The sequence below is a fragment of the Gadus morhua genome, chromosome 12, assembly GCF_902167405.1.
Source record: "Gadus morhua chromosome 12, gadMor3.0, whole genome shotgun sequence".
In the NCBI taxonomy this organism is placed as follows: domain Eukaryota; kingdom Metazoa; phylum Chordata; class Actinopteri; order Gadiformes; family Gadidae; genus Gadus; species Gadus morhua.
The window spans coordinates 29,777,600-29,800,189 of NC_044059.1; the positions used below are offsets into that span (position 1 = coordinate 29,777,600).

Sequence of the window (22,590 nt, forward strand, 5' to 3'; positions counted from 1 at the left end):
CAACCACTGGCCCTGGGACGGCCTCAGATACACCCCGTTTATCACTGACACAACCCTGCACACGCACACGCACACACAAAGGGACATACGCACGCATGCACGCACACACACACACACGCACACGCACTGGGACACACACACACACACACACACAGGGACACACACATGGACAGACACACATATGAGAACACACACACAGAGACATGGACAGACGCACATATGAGACCAAACACACACAAACAAATACAAGGACAGACACACATATGATAACACACACACACACACACACACACACACACACACACACACACACACACACACACACACACACACACACACACATTAATCAGCTGTTTGTGTTGTTAAATGTATTTTCTTTACACAAACACACACCTACACACACTTATGCTCAAACTTTTGTTCCATCTCTGTGTAAATATTTAATGGTGCTGTCAAAGCAGCGTACTATATTCGGATGGCACGTCATTGGCTTCAGCGCTAATGAAATATTGAGGCCAGAGTGAGGCGGCTCTGCAGCGCCCTGTCCCCTCAGCCTGTGGAGGACACGTGGATACGTGTGGGAAGGATCCAGGAAGACAGAGGGCAAAGAGAGCTGACTCTAAAAATAAAACTTTGGAACCTTGTTAATGTTTAGATCGCAATGAAGAGGTTTAGAGATTGAAAGAAACAAAATGGTGAATTAAAACAAGGGGGCAGTCATTTTGTAACGATTATTAATAATTATTGATTCAAACATTTCATATGGTCGAATGAGTTTCCAGTCAGGAGCATGTTTTGTGAGTGTATATGGAGTTACAGATTTGGATAAAAACATCTAGATTTATACATTTCAAATTATGTGTAGGTTACATGAAGGGACAAAAATAATCACTCTCTTTTAAATGACAAATATAGGAATAATATATTATACAGCATAATATTTTTAATACATTATACCCTAATCTTATATATTTAATAACAAGAATGTGTCTGAAAGTTGGAAACCCTTTTTTTCAAGAGTTAGTTTCCACTCTTTATCACTCCCTTACCACCCTGAATATATGTATATAATTCCCTCTCTCTATTTATATCAATGCATACATACCTTCCATCCCCTTTCACTCTGGCTTATCTGTTATTGATCTCCCTTAAGGGGAAGCCAGAGCAGCCTGGCTCCGTATTCCAGCTCCAACGTCAGACCCTGGGAAGTGGAGATGAAGTTGGGGAATTTTGAGCCATCTTTATCAGCCAACGATCTGCTCGGCCATAATTACAGTGACTGGACAGACTGTGGCGTCTAATCTGAATGTGCTGCCACTCCATATTTGGAGTGCATGTCCGATCCCAGCTGTTTGTGTGTGTGTGTGTCTGTGTGTGTGTGTGTGTGTTGTTTGTGAGTATATGACTGTGACCATGTAGTTAGAGTTACGTATATGCCGAGGTCTGATCTTCTGTAATTGCAGGATGAGTGGATGTCTGTGTGATTGTTGTCCTTCTTCAACCATATTCGAATGAATACATTGCATCTATTTGTTCATCAAATCATTGGAATGAAAATACTTGTTTGGAAAAATATTAATTCACGCGTGAAACTTTTGTAAATTGTCTCATCATGAATTCATGCTTGACTGCCAATGACATCCTGCTTTCATCTGGTATGGTCGTAGAATGACCTTACCTTATGTTAATTATGTTCAGCTGGGACTTCAATAACAGGACTAAATTCTGTCTCCCAAGGGGCCGTAGCTATTGGAAATGGAACAAAGAGAAGTTCATGAAGACAGTAAAACATAGAACCCTCCTCTACTCTTGGCGTCGAAACTGAGCAGCAACAACAACAACCAAGGGGGAGAATTTGTGTTTTCCACCTCATTTAAAGCCCATAATGTATATCCTGTCAGTACGAAGATATTTCAGCCAGCTCCAACAGTGAATATAGCAATTAAGTGCTGTTAACTTTACACACGCCGTAAAGTGATTTATTTATGACTACATACATTATGATGTATACAACGTGTATTTGCTTTTGTATTGTGTGTGTGTGTGTGTGTGTGTGTGTGTGTGTGTGTGTGTGTGTGTGTGTGTGTGTGTGTGTGGGGGTGGGTGGGGGGGTGGGTGGGTGTGAGTGAATGAGTGTGTGCGACTGTGCATTCGTGTTTCTTTGTAGTTATTTGTGTAAGGGGGAAAGAGCATCATGGCTGTGGACCGAATCAGAGTGTGTGCTTGTCAGAGTCTAATATTCTATTAAATGGCAGGGAAAGAATGTGACACATAAAAAGACATCCAAGGTGGTTATCTCCGGGAGCTCTATTTGCAAAGGGGCAATGTGTTGGAAGATATGGAACGAGGGAACGAAGGGCTCCTCCTACACCTTCTATTGAAGGAGATTGAAAGGTTGTCGTTTGTTTTTCCTTTCTTGTTGCGGCCCCGTAATAACCTACCCTGCGCTCTGCTCTTTGTTCCCAGCCAGTAGTGGCACGTAGCTGAGGGGAGAGGAGGACAAGGGGGGGGAGAGAGAGAGAGAGAGAGAGAGAGAGAGAGAGAGAGAGAGAGAGAGAGAGAGAGAGAGAGAGAGAGAGAGAGAGAGAGAGAGAGAGAGAGAGAGAGAGAGAGAGAGAGAGAGAGAGAGAGAGAGAGAGAGAGAGAGAGAGAGAGAGAGAGAGAGAGAGAGAGAGAGAGAGAGAGAGAGAGAGATTCAGCACCACATGGTACAGCATCTGAGACAAAGGAGAACGCAGCGGATGAGGAGCAGAGGGAGTTCTGAGCAGGCTAGTGGAGAGAGAAGATAACCAGAGAGATGTACACCAGATGAACCAGCAGGGGAAGCTGAGGTGGGAAGCCGAAGAAGGTCCTGAAAACCTTTGTCTCTCTGCACCGAGAGACAAAGAGCGGGGGGAGAGATATGAGGGCGGGTTGGGGGGCTGCACTGACGCAACACCTGGACATACCCCTGGCCCTCTGCTCTCCTCCCAGGGGGTCAGGTGATTTATCTCATGCGTCGCCGCCCTGCCCGGTGCCTCTGCGGTGTGGCGCTACCCCCAGAGACCGCCTACCCGCTTGGCAGCTGAAGGAAGAACGGCTGGAAGTGGCCTCTCTTTGGTCCCATCTCCTCCTTGTTTACCCCGCTCTCCCCCGGAATAGGAACACACAACATGGGAGCCCTTGAATTCAGATATGACTTTGGCACGGTGGTAGCATGAATGCATTCTGCTTTACCACAATGGTGTTTTTACACAAGATCAGCACTCCCGTTTCACCAACAACCAAAATCAAAACACCCTTCCCACTTTTTGTGTTTCATTGTTAAGCCCCGGCTGGATATCACTTTGTAGCCGTGCCTCTCTGAGGGTGTCCTTGCTACCCAACGCGGAGTGGTGGACTGGAGCCTCCGAGAGATTGTATGAACCAAGGTTTAAAATGTTACGGAAGTCAAGGAGAGAGAAAGAGACGGATCATCCCCCGGCGGACAGCAGTCCCCGCAGTATGAAACACAACACCCTTACACCACGACATTGACACGCAGCTTCATCTATAGGGAACTCTGTGGGAATGTTTCGACCGAGTGCGTGGTACCTCAGAAGAACATCATAAACACTCACTGATCCTGCACCATGGGGACTCACCCCCTTAGCATTATTATTTCATGCTAATCATAATAATCATTATCATTAGCCAGCACTACTATTGTGGGGAGACAGCCTACAACAAGGAGTCGCAGTTACTCAGCCTTTGTACCCTTTACATACCATGTCAAAATGATGACACGCTAGTTTTTTTGTCGGGGTGTGGTGGATCGGCCCAGACGCACATGGCGAGCTGCTGACCGTGTCCCAGGACACAGAGTACGACAGCCCCCTCTGAGCGCCAGATGTGCTTAATCCCGCACGATGCATGATGTGCGCCCCATCTCCTGGGGCGCACGATGCATGATGTGCGCCCCATCTCCTGGGGCGCACATCATCTGTTGCCCTGATCTATTCCCAATATGCTTGTTCATCGATTTCTAAATGAGGTGTTGTCTCTGGTGATGGGAGAAGAACAGTACTTGTGCTTCAATGCAGTCTGCCTCAAAAGCGTCTAAACTGAGAATTTTTTTTTCTGCAGTGGTTATGCATCTGCGCAGATGATGTGTGGCAAATATTAATATGATCAACACAATTTTCATGAATATTTTGGCAGAGGTCTCCCCTTCAGCTGACAACCACATTAAGGGAATTCAGTCACACCGATTCTGAGGCTCGTCAACTTTATTTATAGCCCTTAAAAAAAAGAAAGAAACCAGTGCTTTCACCAGGTGAAATGTTGCTGAAACATGCGAGATGCTTACATACCAAATGTGTCCCCTATACTAATGACATGCAAAGGCGCCCTCGTAAGCCCCCCATGAAGGTGGAGTAGCCCCGGGCGCCTAGCACACTTGCTGTAACATCTTCCTCTGAGTGCCTCCCTGTTATCGGGGCAGACCACATGTGCCAGTGTTTACTCTGCCCTGATATGTATGCACGTCTAATACACTCCTCTGCTGCAAATGGTTCCGGACATTAATGCATTCTAAATGTTGTTTTTCCTTGGAGGAAGGTTTTGACGGTCAGACTTTCTGACGGATCCTTAACAAGCAGTGGGTGTTGGCTGTTGGGTGTTAGTGTGCACATTCGTTAAATCACTAATGTGCCTTTGATGTACACGACTTTAAGGTTTTGTTTGTTCTGCATGGTGTCGGAGCCATTTGATGACAATATGTTAAGACAAGGGATGGTTCGATGTTTTTACGTGGAATATGCAGTCATGCATACATTTGATGACAAATGAGTATTCCAAAGTTCGGAATGAATGCTGGGGCTAAACAAGATGAGCCAAAGTTCACATATAGCCGTGGGAGGCTTGCATAACGGTATAGGATTAAGCCGAGCTTTCTCCATTGTAATAGCACTCACACAAAGTAGAACTGCTCAAGCTACACGACCCGCTAACCTGTAATCACTCTCTCACCACAATTGTTCCTGCTGCTACACAACCCGATAGCTAGCACCCGAGTTAAGAGGGGCCCCTTTCTTTGAAACCCAATGTGATGTTCTCTAGATTGCACGGATCTTTTCCTCATGAGCCCTGGTTACACTTGTCGCTTCAGAGGAATCATCTCATCTGATTGCGTGTAAGACATGTCAGGTGTTGATGGGATTTCACTCACTCTGATCCAACAAACCGGGAGACATTTCATCGTGGTGATCACATTTCAAAGGTACGGTAATCTGGACTCAATGTGACCAGATGACTGGCAGTGTAATTAAAGCCACAGTGATACTGAATCTTAGGAGGTTTGTAATCTTTTTCCCTTCAGTTTCTCGTCAGGATCTCTCAGATGGGTTCATTCTTGTCTCATGGTGTTAAGATCATTAGAGTGTTGTCATGGAGCTTGTTACGGCCAATGACTGGCACCTGTACCCAATCGGTAATCAGGTCAAACAAGCTTAAATGGGCCACCACCAGTGTCCCCTCACTCGTGTTGCTCTCCATCAGCCTAGCTAACCGACTGTTATCCATGAATGGCAGTGTTTTGTTCTAGAGAAGGTGTAGAAGGGTGAGCCTCCATTTAGTTTTTTGCCCATGTTTCTTTTCTCTCGTGTTTGTGTAGAGAGGTGTAGGTTAGTATTGTATTTTTAATTAAGACTAAACTCAAGGTTTTTGTTTGGGAGTTGGGAGTGGCGGGGGGAGGGGGGGATCTTTACATTTACATTTACATTTACATTTTATCCAAAGCGACTTATAATTGTACAAGTACATTCGTCATAAGAAGTGAAACAATATATCGCTGTCGGTACAGTTAAGATGTTCATAGAACCAAGTGCAATTACCAACAATCGCTAGGTTAACCCATTCCCTGTATACAGCAGTGATAGCAGCTACTGCAGTTGCTACACAATTAAGTACTATGAATAAGTACAACGTACATTAAGTGCGTACAATAAGTGTGTTCATTAAGTGCCAGGACGTACAACATGCGTACAATCTTTCTGGTTGTGTATGGCCTTGGCTACCCTGAAGCCGTTTCCTTCACTATTATTTTGTTACTGTAATTCATGCAGTTGGGATCAAATAAACCCTTCTTTCCTTGATTGGTGCCTACTGCCTGGTTGTGACGCATCATTTCGATCCCTTTCTGCTGTGTTGCCTCCCTACCACGTCTATCAATTTAGGGTTGTAACAGTACATCACTGACTTATTATTTTTGATAATCATGAGTTGGATAAACATATACTTTATTCATCCAAGAGGAGAATTAAGGTGTTATCACAGCTAACATAAAACAATTATTCTGATAATTATGATAAAGTAAGTGAAAAAATAGTTTAAAACACCTGCATCAAAAATGGAAAACCGTTTTATCCAATAAGCTAAAACAGGACCAGATGATGTCTCCTGGTTTCTCCTGATGAATGAGACCGCTGCAGCTCTGCAGAGATGGTGTAACATGAGCTGCTTCTTATCGGCATGCCCCGAGCCATGCCCTAATTATGGAGGCATGTTCTATATTTACGGCAGATATCCAGAGTCCACGGAGCTAGATATCTTTAAATGTGGTATTTGTGTCAGTAAATTGCAGTCTTAACTACCTAATGATACAGTATGGAAGAGTGATGAGTCGTAGTTAAAAAATCTGCTCCAATCATAATAAATTAAAGGGTTGCATAAATGGCACATCAATTAAAAAACATTTGAAAAAACATATTCATCCACACGTATAAAAAAATGTATTGAGCGCTGCAAAGATCAATGGTTCATGCAACTTTTATGATCCCAACCTGTTTATGAACTGGTCAATTAAGTTTTTAATTCACAAGCATATCACCCCTTGTATTTACTACCAGTAAGGCTACACCTGTATTCCATGAATAAAACAGAGATAGTGAGAGTAAAAATTCCATGTACAGCCAAGACGGTAGGGCATGCTAGTAACAGTGACTGATTTCTGTTGTCTTCTTTGTCTGGTGGCGTCCCTATAGGGCGGAGTGTTTAAATTAGCACCGCTTCTAACATCACAACAAAGTCATTGTGCTGTTTGCTGTTTAGCCTTTGTTAGAAGAATGAGGTTGAGAGAGTGAAGTGGAGAGTGTGTGTGTGTGTGTGTGTGTGTGTGTGTGTGTGTGTGTGTGTGTGTGTGTGTGTGTGTGTGTGTGTGTGTGTGTGTGTGTGTGTGTGTGTGTGTGTGTGTGAGATATGTTTTTATGCCCATTAAAGAGACATGTTCAGTGATGAAGGTTTGCAGTACATCTGAAGCAAACAGCAAACATATCTAATGTAAATGCTTCATTTATTTATTAAATGGCTGTTAAACTGTACATGTTTGTCTGATAAATGAATCATCAATTGACCTCCGCAGGTGTATCACTTCAGGAGTACAGGGGTGTGAATACAGTCACCCATGGGGATTAACAATTCTCCTTATTTTTGTGAACCTGAACAGACAAACAGAAATACCCTGCATTCACAAATGCACAGTGGATCAGCTTAGCATTGGATAAACTGTACTACCCGTCGCTGCTGCCCTAATCCCTTTTTGCCGCTAATAAAGCTTTTCACAAAGCCATAGAGTGGCGGATCCTGCTCGACGCAACTCCTTTTCCTCTCCCATCCTCTCCCCTTCTCTCCTACTCTGTCCTCTCCTCATCGCTCATCTCTCCTTCTCCATCTCTCGTGGCTCCTCTCTCCTGGCTCCTTATTCCTTCACTCTATTCCTGACCAGTTGTAACGGATCCCTTTCAGCTGTCCATCAGCGTCTTATCAGAGGAGTCGCATCTATTACTTATGGAAGCTGACGTATCAGGTTAGGTTATCAAATTCAAGATTCGACAACGAAATTGAACTGCAGAGTGGTTAAGCCTCAGTACACCACAGGGTTTATTTCAGCAGCTTTTCGCACCATCCAGTGTCTGATTGTCCAGAAGGCGTTGGCTCTGTGCAAAAGTACACAGTTCCACCTCACTGGCCAGGAGTCTCATGTCCTTACAGTGGTGTGCTGTGACTTCAGGGCACACGCAATAGTGCAGTATATGTGACCATATGCTCTATATGCTATATGCAACAGAGTGGTCAACATGTGGTGGCACTGAGCCTCTCTCGGCAGCACACAGTGACTGACCCGGTTGGAGCGCTTGTTGCTGGTGTTGGAGCAGTCCTCCCCCATGCAGCTCAACCAGGAGCCCTCAGGCAGTGACCTCCCTCGGAGAGCTGGAGGAGGCAGTGACCACCCTCAGAGAGCTGGAGGAGGCAGTGACCACCCTCGGAGAGCTGAAGGCTGGAGGAGGCAGTGACCACCCTCAGAGAGCTGGGAGGGGCAGTGACCACCCTCAGAGAGCTGGAGGAGGCAGTGACCACCCTCAGAGAGCTGGAGGAGGCAGTGACCACCCTCAGAGAGCTGAAGGCTGGAGGAGGCAGTGACCACCCTCAGAGAGCTGGAGGAGGCAGTGACCACCCTCAGAGAGCTGGAGGAGGCAGTGACCACCCTCAGAGAGCTGAAGGCTGGAGGAGGCAGTGACCACCCTCAGAGAGCTGGAGGAGGCAGTGACCACCCTCAGAGAGCTGAAGGCTGGAGGAGGCAGTGACCACCCTCAGAGAGCTGGAGGAGGCAGTGAGCACCCTCAGAGAGCTGGAGGAGGCAGTGACCACCCTCAGAGAGCTGGAGGAGGCAGTGAGCACCCTCAGAGAGCTGGAGGAGGCAGTGACCACCCTCGGAGAGCTGAAGGCTGGAGGAGGCAGTGACCACCCTCAGAGAGCTGGAGGAGGCAGTGAGCACCCTCAGAGAGCTGGAGGAGGCAGTGAGCACCCTCAGAGAGCTGGAGGAGGCAGTGAGCACCCTCAGAGAGCTGGAGGAGGCAGTGACCACCCTCAGAGAGCTGGGGGAGGCAGTGACCACCCTCAGAGAGCTGGAGGAGGCAGTGAGCACCCTCAGAGAGCTGGAGGAGGCAGTGAGCACCCTCAGAGAGCTGGAGGAGGCAGTGAGCACCCTCAGAGAGCTGGAGGAGGCAGTGACCACCCTCAGAGAGCTGGAGGAGGCAGTGAGCACCCTCAGAGAGCTGGGGGAGGCTGGGCGAGGCAGAAGTATCGGTGCATTGAAGAGCGACAGCCCAGCGTAGGACATTGTTTAGTGTGAAGGTCTACTGTTGAGGGCCCTCTATGGTCCAACCAGACGCTGCTCTCAGACCTCTTTAACATGGATGTGACTTGTAGCTTCAGGACTGTCATATGGAGTAGACAACACCATAAAGAGCTCTATCTGCCTCCACTTCTCCATCATATGCTTAGAACAGCACCACTTTGTGGGATGGTGTGAAGGGAGCCAGTGAACCCTCAGCCCGTTCTCCATGCAGTGTGTTGGGGGGGGGTTGTGTTCCCCTCACCCTCCACTCTGTTCCTGTGTTGGATCAGTGACCTTGCACCCCGTTTCATTCCATGGAGAATGTAAAACAGGATGAATTCAGTGCACTGTACGTGCGCTCCATGTGCAACGGGGACCACACTTCAGGCGTGCTAACAAGCGGTTAGTCGTGTTTCGCTGCTCAGGCTGTGAAAGGAGCCCCTCGCGCCCTGGTTGATGCAGGGCAATAGACCTTTGCATTTACATTCACGGTCATTTGCTGAGGCTTCTGTCCATAGCGGTTTACAACCGTTCATTCACACATTCACAGACGGCAGAGTCGACCATGCAGGGCGACAGCCAGCTCGTCAGCAGCAGTCGGAGTGAGGCGTTTCGATCAGGGCGACCTCGACAGCTATAGGAGCCAGGGATCGACCTAGCGACCTTCCAGTTACCAGCTAACCCGCTCTACCTCCAGAGCTACTGCTGCCCCCAGATTACTAACCCTAGCACCCGCACCTGGATCATTGATTCTATTCACGTTTCTACCCATACTGGAAAATCAATAAACCATGGGAGACACGCGTCGTAGTGGGCTCACAGGCTGGGAAAACCGCCGGGGTCTCAGAAGCACTTCATACGTTAAGCACTCGTGAATGTGGAGTATTCCATTTGATTACCTGATCCGTCCATTCCAGTTCCACAAGTAATAGATCTGGTCCTGGGTGACCGCGGCTGCTCTAGTGATGCAGCGTTCCTCCGCCCCAGGGCATTCTCTCCACTGCCTGCTCTTTACTTGTTGACAGGAGGAAGATTGGGTCTCCAATGAACTCAGATGGCGGCTGGGAATGGAGAAAAGCAGAACGATGGATGGTAATAGGACTGAAAACCAGGAAAGATCGTAAAACCAAACCGGCCACCACTCTATAACTCAAACTATTAGTTGAGGGCATCATTGAATTTTCCACCTATCACAAAATGCCCATCCCAACACTACACAAATACAGGACATTTTAATACAATGGGTTCCAAGGATGTCCACTATGGGATGTCCACTAGGTTTTGGCTTTGCTTTTTGTATTTCGAAATAATGTGTATTGTCCAAAACAGTGCGTACCCTGATTGTCTAACCCTGAAGTTCCAAATGTATATGCTTGTAAGGTTGGATTGTCATATGTGTTACTTATGGAGTTCGTCAGACTGAGGAAAATGTTTGAGGACAGCTGGAAGTTTTCTGGTTTGGCAAATGTGGCTACATCTGGGGGTTACCCCCACAATCATGAGAGTAGAGGCATGCGTTTGTGTGCGTGTGTGTGGGCGTGTGCGTGTGTGTGTGGGGGGCAGAGGGAGAGAGAGAGAGAGTGTGTGGGAGTTATATATGTGCATAGGTGTTCACTGTGGTCTGAAATATATTCATAGCCTTTGGCCAGGCTTGGACTTTCGATGCAACCACACTTTGGTAAAACCAATACCATAATATTCTTTCCCGCCCAACCGCCGCTGTCAAATCCCCCCCTAAACCTGCCTCAGGGCGTCCCTCAGCCAGGTGGTTCTGTATATCCTCCATTCCCTGTGAATTCACTCATGTTTCCATGAGATAAGAAAAACAAATGTAGCAAAAAAAAAAAAAAAAAGTAATTTGGGGAATAATTGAATCGGCAGCCTAGTGAGGCCTTATCTGTCTGGCTCTCCATGTGTAACAGGGGGGGCCCATGCACAACAGGTCCAGGATGGAGGCTCTTGACTCCTGCTGTTCACTGGAGCACGTCCTGGCGAACCGCATGCACCGGGCCATGCGTGCTAACAGCTGTCTATGTCTATGTGTGCATCTGTGTGTGCGTGTGTGTCTTTGTGCGTTTGTGTGTGTCTATGTGTGTGCTTATGCATGTGTGTGTCTTTGTGTGTTTGTATGCACGTGTCTGTGTGTGCGAGCATGTTTGTATGCACGTGTCTGTGTGCGACTGTGCGTGTGTGTGTCGGTGTGTGTTTGTATGCACGTGTCTGTGTGTGCGAGCATGTTTGTATGCACGTGTCTGTGTGCGTGTGTGTGTCGGTGTGTATGGGCGTCTGAGTGATGGGTGCTAAATCCCCCCAGCGCATCAATCTGTATTCTCAATATTGTTGCCCGAAGCGTGGTCAGAGCATGGTAAGGTCACTGCATATAGGTTTGCACACAGTGACAGCCACACATATAAGACTGACAGGCTGGGAGGTGTGACAGGGTGGCAAAGAACACACACACAGAGACACAGACACCTACATATAAACATACAAACACATACACACACATACACATCCACATGCATACACAGGCCCATGCACTGCTAGGCAGCCTCAGTGAATTGTGACCCTGTTGAGTTACCATGGCGATGTGGGTTTGATCCATCTGCCGCTTTGCTCTTGTTCTGAGCGAGCTGATGAGGGCGCCGGCGGCTGGTAAACACATGTGCTCCTCCATTAGGCTGCTGTGCACGGCTCACTGCTGTGCACGGCTCACTGCTGTATAAAGCTCACGGCTGTATAAAGCTCACGGCTGTATAAAGCTCACTGCTGTATAAAGCTCACTGCTGTATAAAGCTCACTGCTGTATACAGCTAACTGCTGTATAAAGCTCACTGCTGTATAAAGCTCACTGCTGTATAAAGCTTAGAGAGCTGGCACGGAGACAGGGGAGAGAAAGGGCCAGAGAGCTCGGGAAGGAGAGGGAAAGAAAAGGGGAGCAAGTCGAATAAAAGTATTAAAAGAAGGATTTGATGGAGAGATTATTTAAGAAGAAATAATGGAATCAGAAGGAGAACGTATGTATGTGGTGTGCATCTTGATAGTGTATAGAGAGGTAGACGCAGTGGTTTCAGGAAACTCTGTGTTGGAGTTTACACACAACTGATACAGGTCGATGATGGGACTGGTATTGTAACATAACTGCATTTTTTACTTTTACTGTAGATTCGGGTTTTGTTAGAGGTGTGCCATCTTTCTTCTGTCCGGTACATTTTTTTATATTATCCTAAACGCTAGATTTGTTTTGTCTATCTTTGTCTTTTGTATATATATTTTGAGAAAACGTCCTTCTATACAAGTTTTTTGCAAGCAATTTTAGTGAGCAAAAATTGCGAGCATTTTTTCAAATAGGCGCAAAAATGCATCACATATAGATGGACATTAAACATTAAACCGATAGAAGAAGGTCTTGATCAAGAAAAAGCTCCTGATAATACAGAAATGAGTAAAAAATCTGGTGAGCTTGAAAGTTATCGCTGTGCCTGTGGGCTGTGATCTACAACCTTCTGGCCTCCAAGTCACAGACAAAGTCCTTCATGACGAAGGGTCCCACATGGGCCTTTTGCACATTCATAACAACTTCTGCCAGACAATATGTGCAATGTGTGCGCCCACTCAGGAAGAGTGTGGGGAACTTAATACCACACGTCAGCTCGAGCATATTGGAAGATGATGCTGATGTTGCCTGACACATGAGCTACTCATAGCAAGTCACAAATGGCCCTTTCATGTTTGGTCTGATGGTGTATTGGCTGAGAGGAGTAGAGGGTAGGACACAGAGAGAATGAGCAAGACAATCATATTGTCTAATTCATTCATCAACCGACCTAAATTCTCCCATGTGAGCCCCCTTTTCCGTGACCTCTACTGGCCTCTTGTAGTAGCCCGCATCAGATTCAAGGTGATGGTACTGGCCCAAGGTGGTCGATGGAGCTGCTCCTGCCTACCTCCAAGAGTTAGTCAAACCACACACCCCAGCTTCAGCTTCAGCTCAACTACCTCTGCTGGGCGTCTGGTGCCGCCATCGCTACGAGCAATCAAAGATCATCAAAGTCCCAACTCCTCTGTTTTGGCGCCACAGTGGTGGAACGAGCTCCACAGAAGACTCGAGACTCACCTGGTCAAAGTTCACCGTCCCAGAATCTGCATAGCCCCCCCCCCCCCCCCCCCCCCTCCTCCACACTTATGGTAAGTCGTACGTCCTGGCACTTAATGCACGCGCTTATTGTGTGTTGCACATCCTGGCACGTAAAAATAGTACTTGGCATTGTGTAGCGTGTTAACCTAGCTATCTTTGTTGTGCACGGGGAATGGGTTAACCTAGCGAATGTTCATGTTTGGCACTTGGTTCTACGAACATCCTTATTGTACCGACAGCGATATATTGTTTCTAATTTTCAAATTTCTTTCTGTTTCTTTCTGTTTCTGCTAAATGCTCTTAATGTAAATGTCATGTTCCCAGTGTGGAGAGATGCAAACACCTCTGTTCTCTCTTCCACAAATAGCCTCTTCCTGTCAGCTATCGATTGCGGTCACTTGCTATTTGCATAGATAGCGACCCTGTCATCTTAAATGCCATTACTGTGCCATTCAGAGATATATATTATGGATGTTAAGATATGCTCTGATATGAACAAGAGATCAATGGTGTCATTAAATGGCAGTTTAGGACATACTGCATCTCCTGGAATAAATCATGCTTGTGGGTCTAGGGTCACAACTTGTACTATCAAATATTAATTAACCATCTCACACACACACACACACACACACACACACACACACACACACACACACACACACACACACACACACACACACACACACACACACACACACACACACACACACACACACACACACACACACACACACACACACACAAACACACACACACACTGCAAGCATCTGCATATACTGCATATAGTATGTTTATATGTGTCATAGATCTACTACATGATACATATGCTTATATCTACATGCAACTACCAACAGACAAACAGTATACAGACATTTGTATGAAAAATTACTAAATATTTGGCGTAGCAGTCAATCCAATACTGTCTGATGAATAGGCCTATGAATCCAATAAATATTATGTAACATATATTATGCATATATGAAAACGCATTATATTATTATTATATAATGATTACATTATAAAAGAATAATACATATATTATAAATAAATTATATTCAATACAATGACATTATAGGCTATGATGATTTATTTATTATGTTTTTAACGTATGCTCTTATCTCTCTGCCATTGGACTGCAGATAGATAAGGCTAGTAAACTAGCCTGTCATGGTAACATGCTAACAAAATTAACCAATGAATGACACTTTGCTCGGTTCCAACCCCAAAAAAGTACATCTTTCGGTTAGTAACGACCTGGACTTGACTCCCTTCCAGGTCGAATGGCTGTTATATCACTGTTTTGCATACTTTTACGGCATGGACATTTATTCATTGTATCTGTTTCTCCGTTGCAATACACAAACAAATTTCGATAAATGAATTAGAAAGTCCTCCCAATGTCTGGTGAATAGTGAGCAGGTCAGTGCTGGCGGATGCAGCATCAGCACCGGCAGCGGCAGCGGTCTGGTCCACCTTGGAATAATTCGCAGACGCCGGGGGCGTGGTCTACTGACATCGGCACTGCCGTACTACAGTGTTCAGCGCGACGACTGTCTGGTGGACCAGCCACGCATGTTTTCTGATGGCTTATATGGACGTCGGGGTTTTTATTATTGAGATTTATGTGAAGTGTATCGGTGAACAATTTTGTTAGCGGTACCCGCGACGGAAAGAATATAGAACTCGCCAGTGCAACTGCAAAGGTGAGTTTTCTCCGTGTTTTTGCTCGCAGACTGTGGCAGACAGACACGCAGGCGAGTTGCCGTGCACGCTGTCTGCCCTGAAGTTCGTATTCGCCTCGTCATGTTTGTAATTGATAGGCGCTCTGTCTGGGAGAGATCAACAAGCAGGGAGATATTCAGTGTCAAAACGACCTACTTTGTATTAAATGCCACTTTATACCTTGTGTTACCTGATGTGTAGATTGCTTTAGGATTCCTTTTTGGTCACTTTGTGATGCGTGTGTGCAGGTCCCATTTCCATGCAATATAAATAAGAATTTCATTAATCATAAATATAGCTATATCTCTATAATCTATATAGATATATATCATTATATCTATCTATTTATATGTCTATATATATGTATTATATATGTATCTTTATTCTATTTATATATAAAATATCACTATCCTAAATGCGTGCTGTTATAAAACATGTGATATTGACATTGTAACTTTATTGAAGTTCCAGGTGTCTGGCTGAGGCTGTGGGACGCTGAGCGGGAGGCTGCGTTGGAGGGCGGGCAGGGAGCTGGGTGCGCATGAGGGTGCACCAACAACAAGCCCAAATTCTGCACTGCAGTGGATTTCCTCAGGTGTGCCCGTCTTGGTCGTCGTCGCATTTGCCACTCCTGACGGACTGCGCCGTGGTCCGACGCCCCTAACTTTCACCTACGTCGCCATTTTTGTTATTCCTTAAAAAAAAAAGAAATGCAGTAGACTGTGTAGCGGACTGCAGACAGAGGGGCGGGTGGGGGCCGGCAGCTGGGGACGGTGTCTGGGTCACCTCATCCTAGGGAGAAAGGATGCCACGCTGCTCTGTGGAGACCCGCTCCCTTTCTTCTCTCTCTCCACTGCAGACGCAGTGAGGTGGTCGTCTGTCTGGCTCACGTCTGCCATGTGCTGCGCCGGGGGCAGAGCAGCGAGCAGCACTCGGCTCCCCCTGTCTGGGACCAGGACACCGTTCACTGGGCCACTTTAGAAGTGGTAGAAGCTGGGGTCCGATCAACCTCGCGACTAATCGGGGCCACAAAGAATAATCTCTTTTTATCCACCATGCCCGCGTAGTTTTGAATAGCTTGTGGTTTTATCAAAGCTTTATTTGTACCGAGAAGAATCAGCTTTTTTATAAAAACAGATTTTCTTTTTCCTGCAGTGGACGCAAACCTTGGAACCAAAACCGTCAGCGATCAGGTCTTTTTAGTGGTTTTCTACGGATCTACTGTGTGTGCTCAAGTCGTCCTCAACACACAACATCTCAGGTAGCATCACAAGCTTCAAGGAGGCTCAGGTTTGACCTCAGGGATCCCTTCCAGGATTTTTTACTAACTCCAGTCCGTACATATCCTCATTTTGTTCATCGATAAACCCCCTCTTCCAGAACAGTTGTCAGACCTCTTCGGTGCCCAGAACTGTTCCCCTTCTCCCCATGCGCCGGGGGGTTCGCCATGGCGTCTGAGAGCTTCCAGTACCGAGCTCTGTTCGAGTACAAGCGGGAGCGCGGCGACGACATCGGCCTGCAGCCCGGGGACACGCTGACCGTGGCCAAGGCCTCGCTGCTCCAGGCCCCCGCCCCGGGCCCCGGGCCCCCGGCCTACCAGGACGGGGACGAGAGGAGCCCCCGGGGGTGGCTGCACGGAACCAACGACCGCACCAAGGAGAAGGGTGACTTCCCGGGAACCTTTGTGGAATACGTGGGCGCGGTGGTGCTGCGGTCCGGCCCGCCCTCCAGGCCCCGGCCCTGGACCCCCGGAGGGCCCCAGCCCGCCACGGGGCCCCAGCCGCCCGGCGGGCTCTGCGCCTCAGGTAGGAACCCCACCTCCTTCTCCGGCCAAACGTTGTTGTGAAGGGATGTGTGGTCGATGTTCGTCTGCTCCAAGGTCACCGTTTTTCAAATGTATGATGAAGCCGCCGTAGGTACGATCCCCGAGTCGGCAAGAGAGAGAGAGGGCACGACAGAGCGGAACAGAGCACCATTTTGAAACTAAACCACAAAAATAATGAATCCCCTCCTCCCTCCATTTCCCTGCCATTCCATTTAACGCACCGCGTGTGTTTGACAGACAAGATGGATTCCCCCAAAGCAGTAATGGAGGAGAGGCCCTGATTGGTTTGAAATAACCGGGAGCATCTAAACTCTAAATGGTCACACGCAGATGCAGGCGCAGTCGACCTGAAACTGATATTCTCACACAGCGTTTCACTCAAATGGCTGAAGGATGGCCCAGCCATTTCCATCTCAAACGTTAACTCTTAAATTGTACCTACAGCACCTTTAATCATGCATCCACGTTGCTTGTCATGCTTAGCCTGGCCTCTGTGCATAGAATGATGCAAGGCCGCGTTACGAAGTACGATGGAGCTGGAGCAATGCCAGTGTGTTGTGGTCCTATGCTGCCACCCTTGTCTTAGCTTGACTCACCGGCCCGACAAGGCCAAGGGTTTGGTCCGTCTGCTACATGATACTGACTGGGACCATTAGTTTAGGGTCGACCATTAGTACTTGATAATTGATGTTTAACTTCAAGTCTCTGTCACATATTTACGTATGTAACATGCGTCGTTTGTGTTTACATCACAGAAAACCAAGTATATATGTATAGTCAATGATCACACTTTGAAACACGAAATCTGATACCAGTATTCACATTTGTCCCTCACTGGAATTGCATTGAAGTCTTTACGTGGCAAGAAGTGCAGCCAGAGTGTTTTTCTTGTTCAATTGACGACGATATCCTCCGCTCCCAAATGTTCAGACTGGGTTCATACGATCATGATATTTGTGGATTTTCAATTTTTTTTCTTTTGCCCATTTGTTTCCACATACCACTTTTATTTTACTCCAAGGCTAAGAGTGAATCTGTCCAAGGATAACGCTATAGCAATTTCTAAGGATATTGCAAAACAGACCTTGCCATTTAAAAGGCTATTCTCAACACTGGAAGCTTTGATTAGTGTTTTTACAGGCATGGTGTGGTGAGCTCTGGTTGAATCCTGGTAGCAGCCGTACTCTGGAGCTAAAGAACTCCTGGTTTATTGCTCTCCATTTGCTAAATGGGTCAGACGGACAGCAGTGTTCTCTCCCTCCATTCCTCTCTCTCTCTCTCTCTCTCTCTCTCTCTCTCTCTCTCTCTCTCTCTCTCTCTCTCTCTCTCTCTCTCTCTCTCTCTCTCTCTCTCTCTCTCTCTCTCTCTCTCTCTCTCTCTCTCTCTCTCTCTCTCTCTCTCTCTCTCTCACCTTCTCTCTCACCTTCTCTCTCACCTGCTCTCTCTCTCCTGCTCTCTCTCTCTCTCTCTCTCTCTCTCTCTCTCTCTCTCTCTCTCTCTCTCTCTCTCTCTCTCTCTCTCTCTCTCTCTCTCTCTCTCCTTCTCTCTCTCTCTCCTTCTCTCTCTCTCCTGCTCTCTCCCTCCTTCTCTCTCTCTCTCTCTCTCTCTCTCTCTCTCTCTCTCTCTCTCTCTCTCTCTCTCTCTCTCATATATATCTCCCAGCCCGGCTAATCCCCTCGCTACGTTACTATGTGGTTGCAAGACTTCAAAGCATGCCTTTCCATCCAGCTAGGCCAGCCCTTTTCCCTCCTCCGTCTCTCCATCCTCCCCCTAGCACCCTGCATTAGCACAAGGCTGTGTCTGTCCTGAATAATTGATTGGCTGGCAAGCTTGCGTCCTGACATGCCACGGTCCTGTAGCCACCAATCAGCTCCAGTAGAGCGCTAGCCGGCGCGGCGCAGCACCACCCCTCAGAGGCTAGGCTAGGCTAGGCTAGGCTAGCTGAAGCACAGAGCTCCACCGGGGGCGAGCCGGCACACCCTGATGGCTCCTCTCACGGGATTGGATGGAAGCGTGCTGCATTTAGAGAGATGCTTATGACCAATGGCTCCTAATCAACCAGCCCCCCCCCAATGCCCCGCCCTCTTATTGATGACCTCACCGCCGGGCCTAAACATTATTAATAGGCTCTGCAGGCAGATCATCAGTTTGCGTGACAGCTAATTCCTAGCAGATAGAGTTAGTGCAGGTGTAAATCCAATTAATCTACTGCATGGTGGAGGATGATCTTGATTGGATTGGAGGGAGAGGGCTTGTATATCGCTGATCCAACACTCTCTGTGTGCCATCTGTAATATAACAGACTGTAGTATAAAAAGGATAATACAAAGAAAATGCATATAATTATTATCGTATATTAAGTTGTATTAGGTTAAGGTCCTATAAAAATGCAGATGTTGAGGAAAACATTTTCTACCAGCTTTTATGAATAATGTAATATTTCACTGTATTATGTTGGTGCCTAGATTCTGAACACATAGTATTTCCAAGTTACCATGGTAAGAATTTGTAATAATCAAATATTTTCATAGTTTTGTGATTTGTTTGAAATAGAAATCTTGCAACATTTAATTTGTTGCATAATTGACTCAGTATTCCCTTGACAAAATGTCTCTTCTGCTTCAAACCATGGTGGAGGCGTTGATAGATTGGACCTCAGATATTGGCCGACACTTCCATTACTCGCTGATATTTTTGCATTAGGATCCTTTAAATTAACATTCACATTATTTAAAGTGATTTATATGACTAATACGATCGCGTGCAAAGGTGAATTTATATTTATTGTGTGATCTTGCCGTGTTGGTTAGAACCACTTAAACATGAACCTGAACAGAGCCAACTGTTGAAGAAATTGACCTACATACATGAATCACAACTATGAGGGATATTTTTAGATAGGAATAGGAAACCCTGATGCCCGGTTCAGTCCCAGCGGTCAAAGTGGGGAAAAAGCAACGAAAGAAGAGATGAAAGATTGATAACATGGTCCCTTCCACACATCTCGTCCTTCAGATCTGGTCTCCAGTTCACGGACTGAGGCGTTGCAAAGGGACTCAGGTTCATCTGCTTTGTCTTTGAAGACTGCCAAGAATATAATCTTGTTTCATTCTGACCCGCCATTCCCTGTTCTCCTGCTGTGATCCTCGCTGGTCGAGGACAGGCTCACACCGATTGAGAGGTAGCTGAGGTGGGGAGAATGCTCTTTGAGGGGGATCAGCTTTCATGAGATCTTTCCCAGGCCCTGAAGAGATCCCCGACCGACCAAAGAGCACAGGAGCGCCTGAATTATTAACCGCTCGCTCGTGTACTCGTCTCCCCCGCTCCGCGTGCTTCCTGTTCCAGGCTCAGGTCCTCTAATCCACCCTGCCTCAGTCTCTCTGCTTCCACCTCCACCATCCCCACCACTCAACCCTAATAGCAGGGTCTACAAAGGCCGCCTTCATGATCACTTACCCACCGCTATTCCCTCCCTTGATAGCGTGGACCTCCCCAGGCCTGCCCATCACTCACCACACAAGACACCTTCATCAAACGTCCATTAATGAATCCCTTTAAAGGCGCCTGGGTAGCCCCTGCAGGTACAGCGTGTGCCGCGGTGGGCGGTGGACGCTAAAAGGTCGACGCCACCAGAGTTCACTGAGAAGGTGTTATTCAAATCTACTGCTGGTTGATGATAAGCGGGCTAACGCGTTGCCCCCAGCGTCTATCGCCTCGTGATGCCGGTTTACTCTGTGATGTAAATGAGGAAGCTGATTAGATACCAGACATCCAGACCCCCCCCCCCCCCCCCCCTCATCGCAGACACAGGGTGGAGGTATCTGAGGTTAGGAGGCTCCTGTGTCTCCATTGTGATGAGTTACAGTGCCCGGTATCTTAGCGTTATAAAGAGGGGCGAGGGATGGATCGACACTTACCAGGGTGGCGAAGCACTTTGACCATGATAGGGGCGACATGTTAGCCAATATTGTAAAGCGCTTTGAGAGGCCACTGGGTAGGAAAGCGCTGCATAAAGGCAGGCCATTTACCATGATGAGTGAATAGGGTTGGTGTTCAGAAAACACAACAGACACACAAACTCAGGATAATTAGAGTATTTCCGAAACACCTTTTTCTTATTCCTTTCTCTCTATAAAACTCCAGCTATCCAACCCCCCCCCCCCCTCACGTACAAACACACAATCCACGATCCCCCGCCCCCAAATCTCATTAAAACATTGAAAGCGTGGTCGGTTCGAGCGGGGGCGTTTGTAAACAGGTGGCGAAGGCGCTGGTTCCATTGAGCTGGGAGAGCTGATGAGACAGGCTCGTTGCTCCGCCCTATCTGCGGCGGCAGACGACCCTTCATGTCAGCCCGAGCTGCCCTCTCCTCCACACTGGGAACACCGCCCCTCGTCATCCCCGTCTCCCACGGTAACCATGCTCCCGCCTCCCCAGCCAGCGGTGACGGCGTCGTAGGCAGCGCTGGCTCCGGGTGAGAGAGCCACCCCTCCCTCCCTCTCCACTCCAGTTCATCCACGCACGCACGCACACACACACGCATACTCAGGTTAGAATGAGGGGTCAACAGCCATAGGACTATTTAAGTAAGCTTTTTATTGGGGCTTGATCCAGGCATGCTGTGTCTCCTGCTGTGTGCCCGTGTGTGTGTGTGTGTGTGTGTGTGCGTGTGTGTGTGTGCGGAGTTGATTGATGTAATCAAGGACGCGTGCCGAAGCTCTGCAGCCCCAGATAATGACTCTCTCAGAGAGAGAGAGAGGGAGAGAGAGAGAGAGACGTGCCGACCAGCGGCTAGCGGGGATCAGCCTCACTCCGGGGGGGGGGGGGGGGGGGGGGGGGGGTCGATGCCTCCTGCATCGTCCTAACAGGCTGAGGCTCGGCCTAACCAACTCGTTAGTGGATTCAGATGTACCTCGGCTGCTGTTACCCCGTTAGCCCTCCGCTGTTGGACCGTATCGGGGCTGGACGGCTGGCGGCTGCAGGCCCCCGCGTGCCCCCACGTGCCCCCACCCAGACCACCGGCCGGAGGTCTGGGGGGGGGGGGGGGGGGGGGGGGGGGGGGGGGGGGGGGGGGGGAGGGGAGGGAGGGAGGGATGCTGCTGCCGGGGTCGTGGTACGATTACGTTGTTACTTTTGCAAGAGAAAATCTGTGTGTGTGTGGGTGGGGGGGGTGTGTGTGTGTGTGGGGGGGGTGTGTGTGGGTGGGTGGGTGTGTGTGGGGGGGGGGGGGATGTGTGTGGGTGGGTGGGTGGGTGGGTGGGTGATGAAGAGCAGGAAACGCTTTGGATGTCTCCATACCTCAATGTCAAGATAAACTCGGAGGGATGAATTTCTGTTCTTTCCGTGAGCAGCAGGACCTTGTTCCCTTCCCCGGCTGTTTGTCTCCCGTGTCTCGCTGGGCCTCGGTCGGCTGTCTTTCATCTCAACGGCCGCTCCCTGGGCTCCTCCTCCTCCTCTCTCTGCTCTTCCTCTTCTACTTTGTTTGGAGCCGTCAGGAAGAAAGAGATCTCTGAGTTTGGTTTCCGGAACGTTCTTTAACGGGACTTGTGAATCGTATCACGTACTCAGTCTCGGGGTTATATTTGACGTGGAGACATTGTGTGTGTGTGTGTGTGTGTGTGTGTGTGTGTGTGTGTGTGTGTGTGTGTGTGTGTGTGTGTGATCCTCCTGTCCTATTTCAGTATGCATCTCCCATATGGAATAATGGCTGTGGGGGGGGGGGGGGGGGTCCTTGGCACTTCTCTTTGGTTTATTTTCTGTATTTATAGG

General features: G+C 47.9%; 2 protein-coding genes across 2 annotated transcripts in view; one reads left to right on the forward strand and one right to left on the reverse strand.

The window, feature by feature from the left end:
- LOC115555079 (tetraspanin-1-like) overlaps nt 1-8,182 on the reverse strand; it is a 66,944-nt gene extending 58,762 nt beyond the window's left edge. The window contains exon 1 of the mRNA XM_030371747.1: nt 8,138-8,182. Coding sequence (XP_030227607.1) covers nt 8,138-8,182 — 45 coding nt within the window. The remainder of the gene's footprint in view (nt 1-8,137) is intronic.
- Nucleotides 8,183-14,809: 6,627 nt separating this feature from the next.
- Nucleotides 14,810-22,590, forward strand: part of LOC115555080 (phosphatidylinositol 3-kinase regulatory subunit alpha) — a 90,387-nt gene continuing 82,606 nt past the window's right edge. Inside the window, exons 1-2 of the mRNA XM_030371748.1 lie at nt 14,810-14,977; nt 15,462-16,801. Coding sequence (XP_030227608.1) covers nt 16,444-16,801 — 358 coding nt within the window. The 5' untranslated portion in view covers nt 14,810-14,977; nt 15,462-16,443. The remainder of the gene's footprint in view (nt 14,978-15,461; nt 16,802-22,590) is intronic.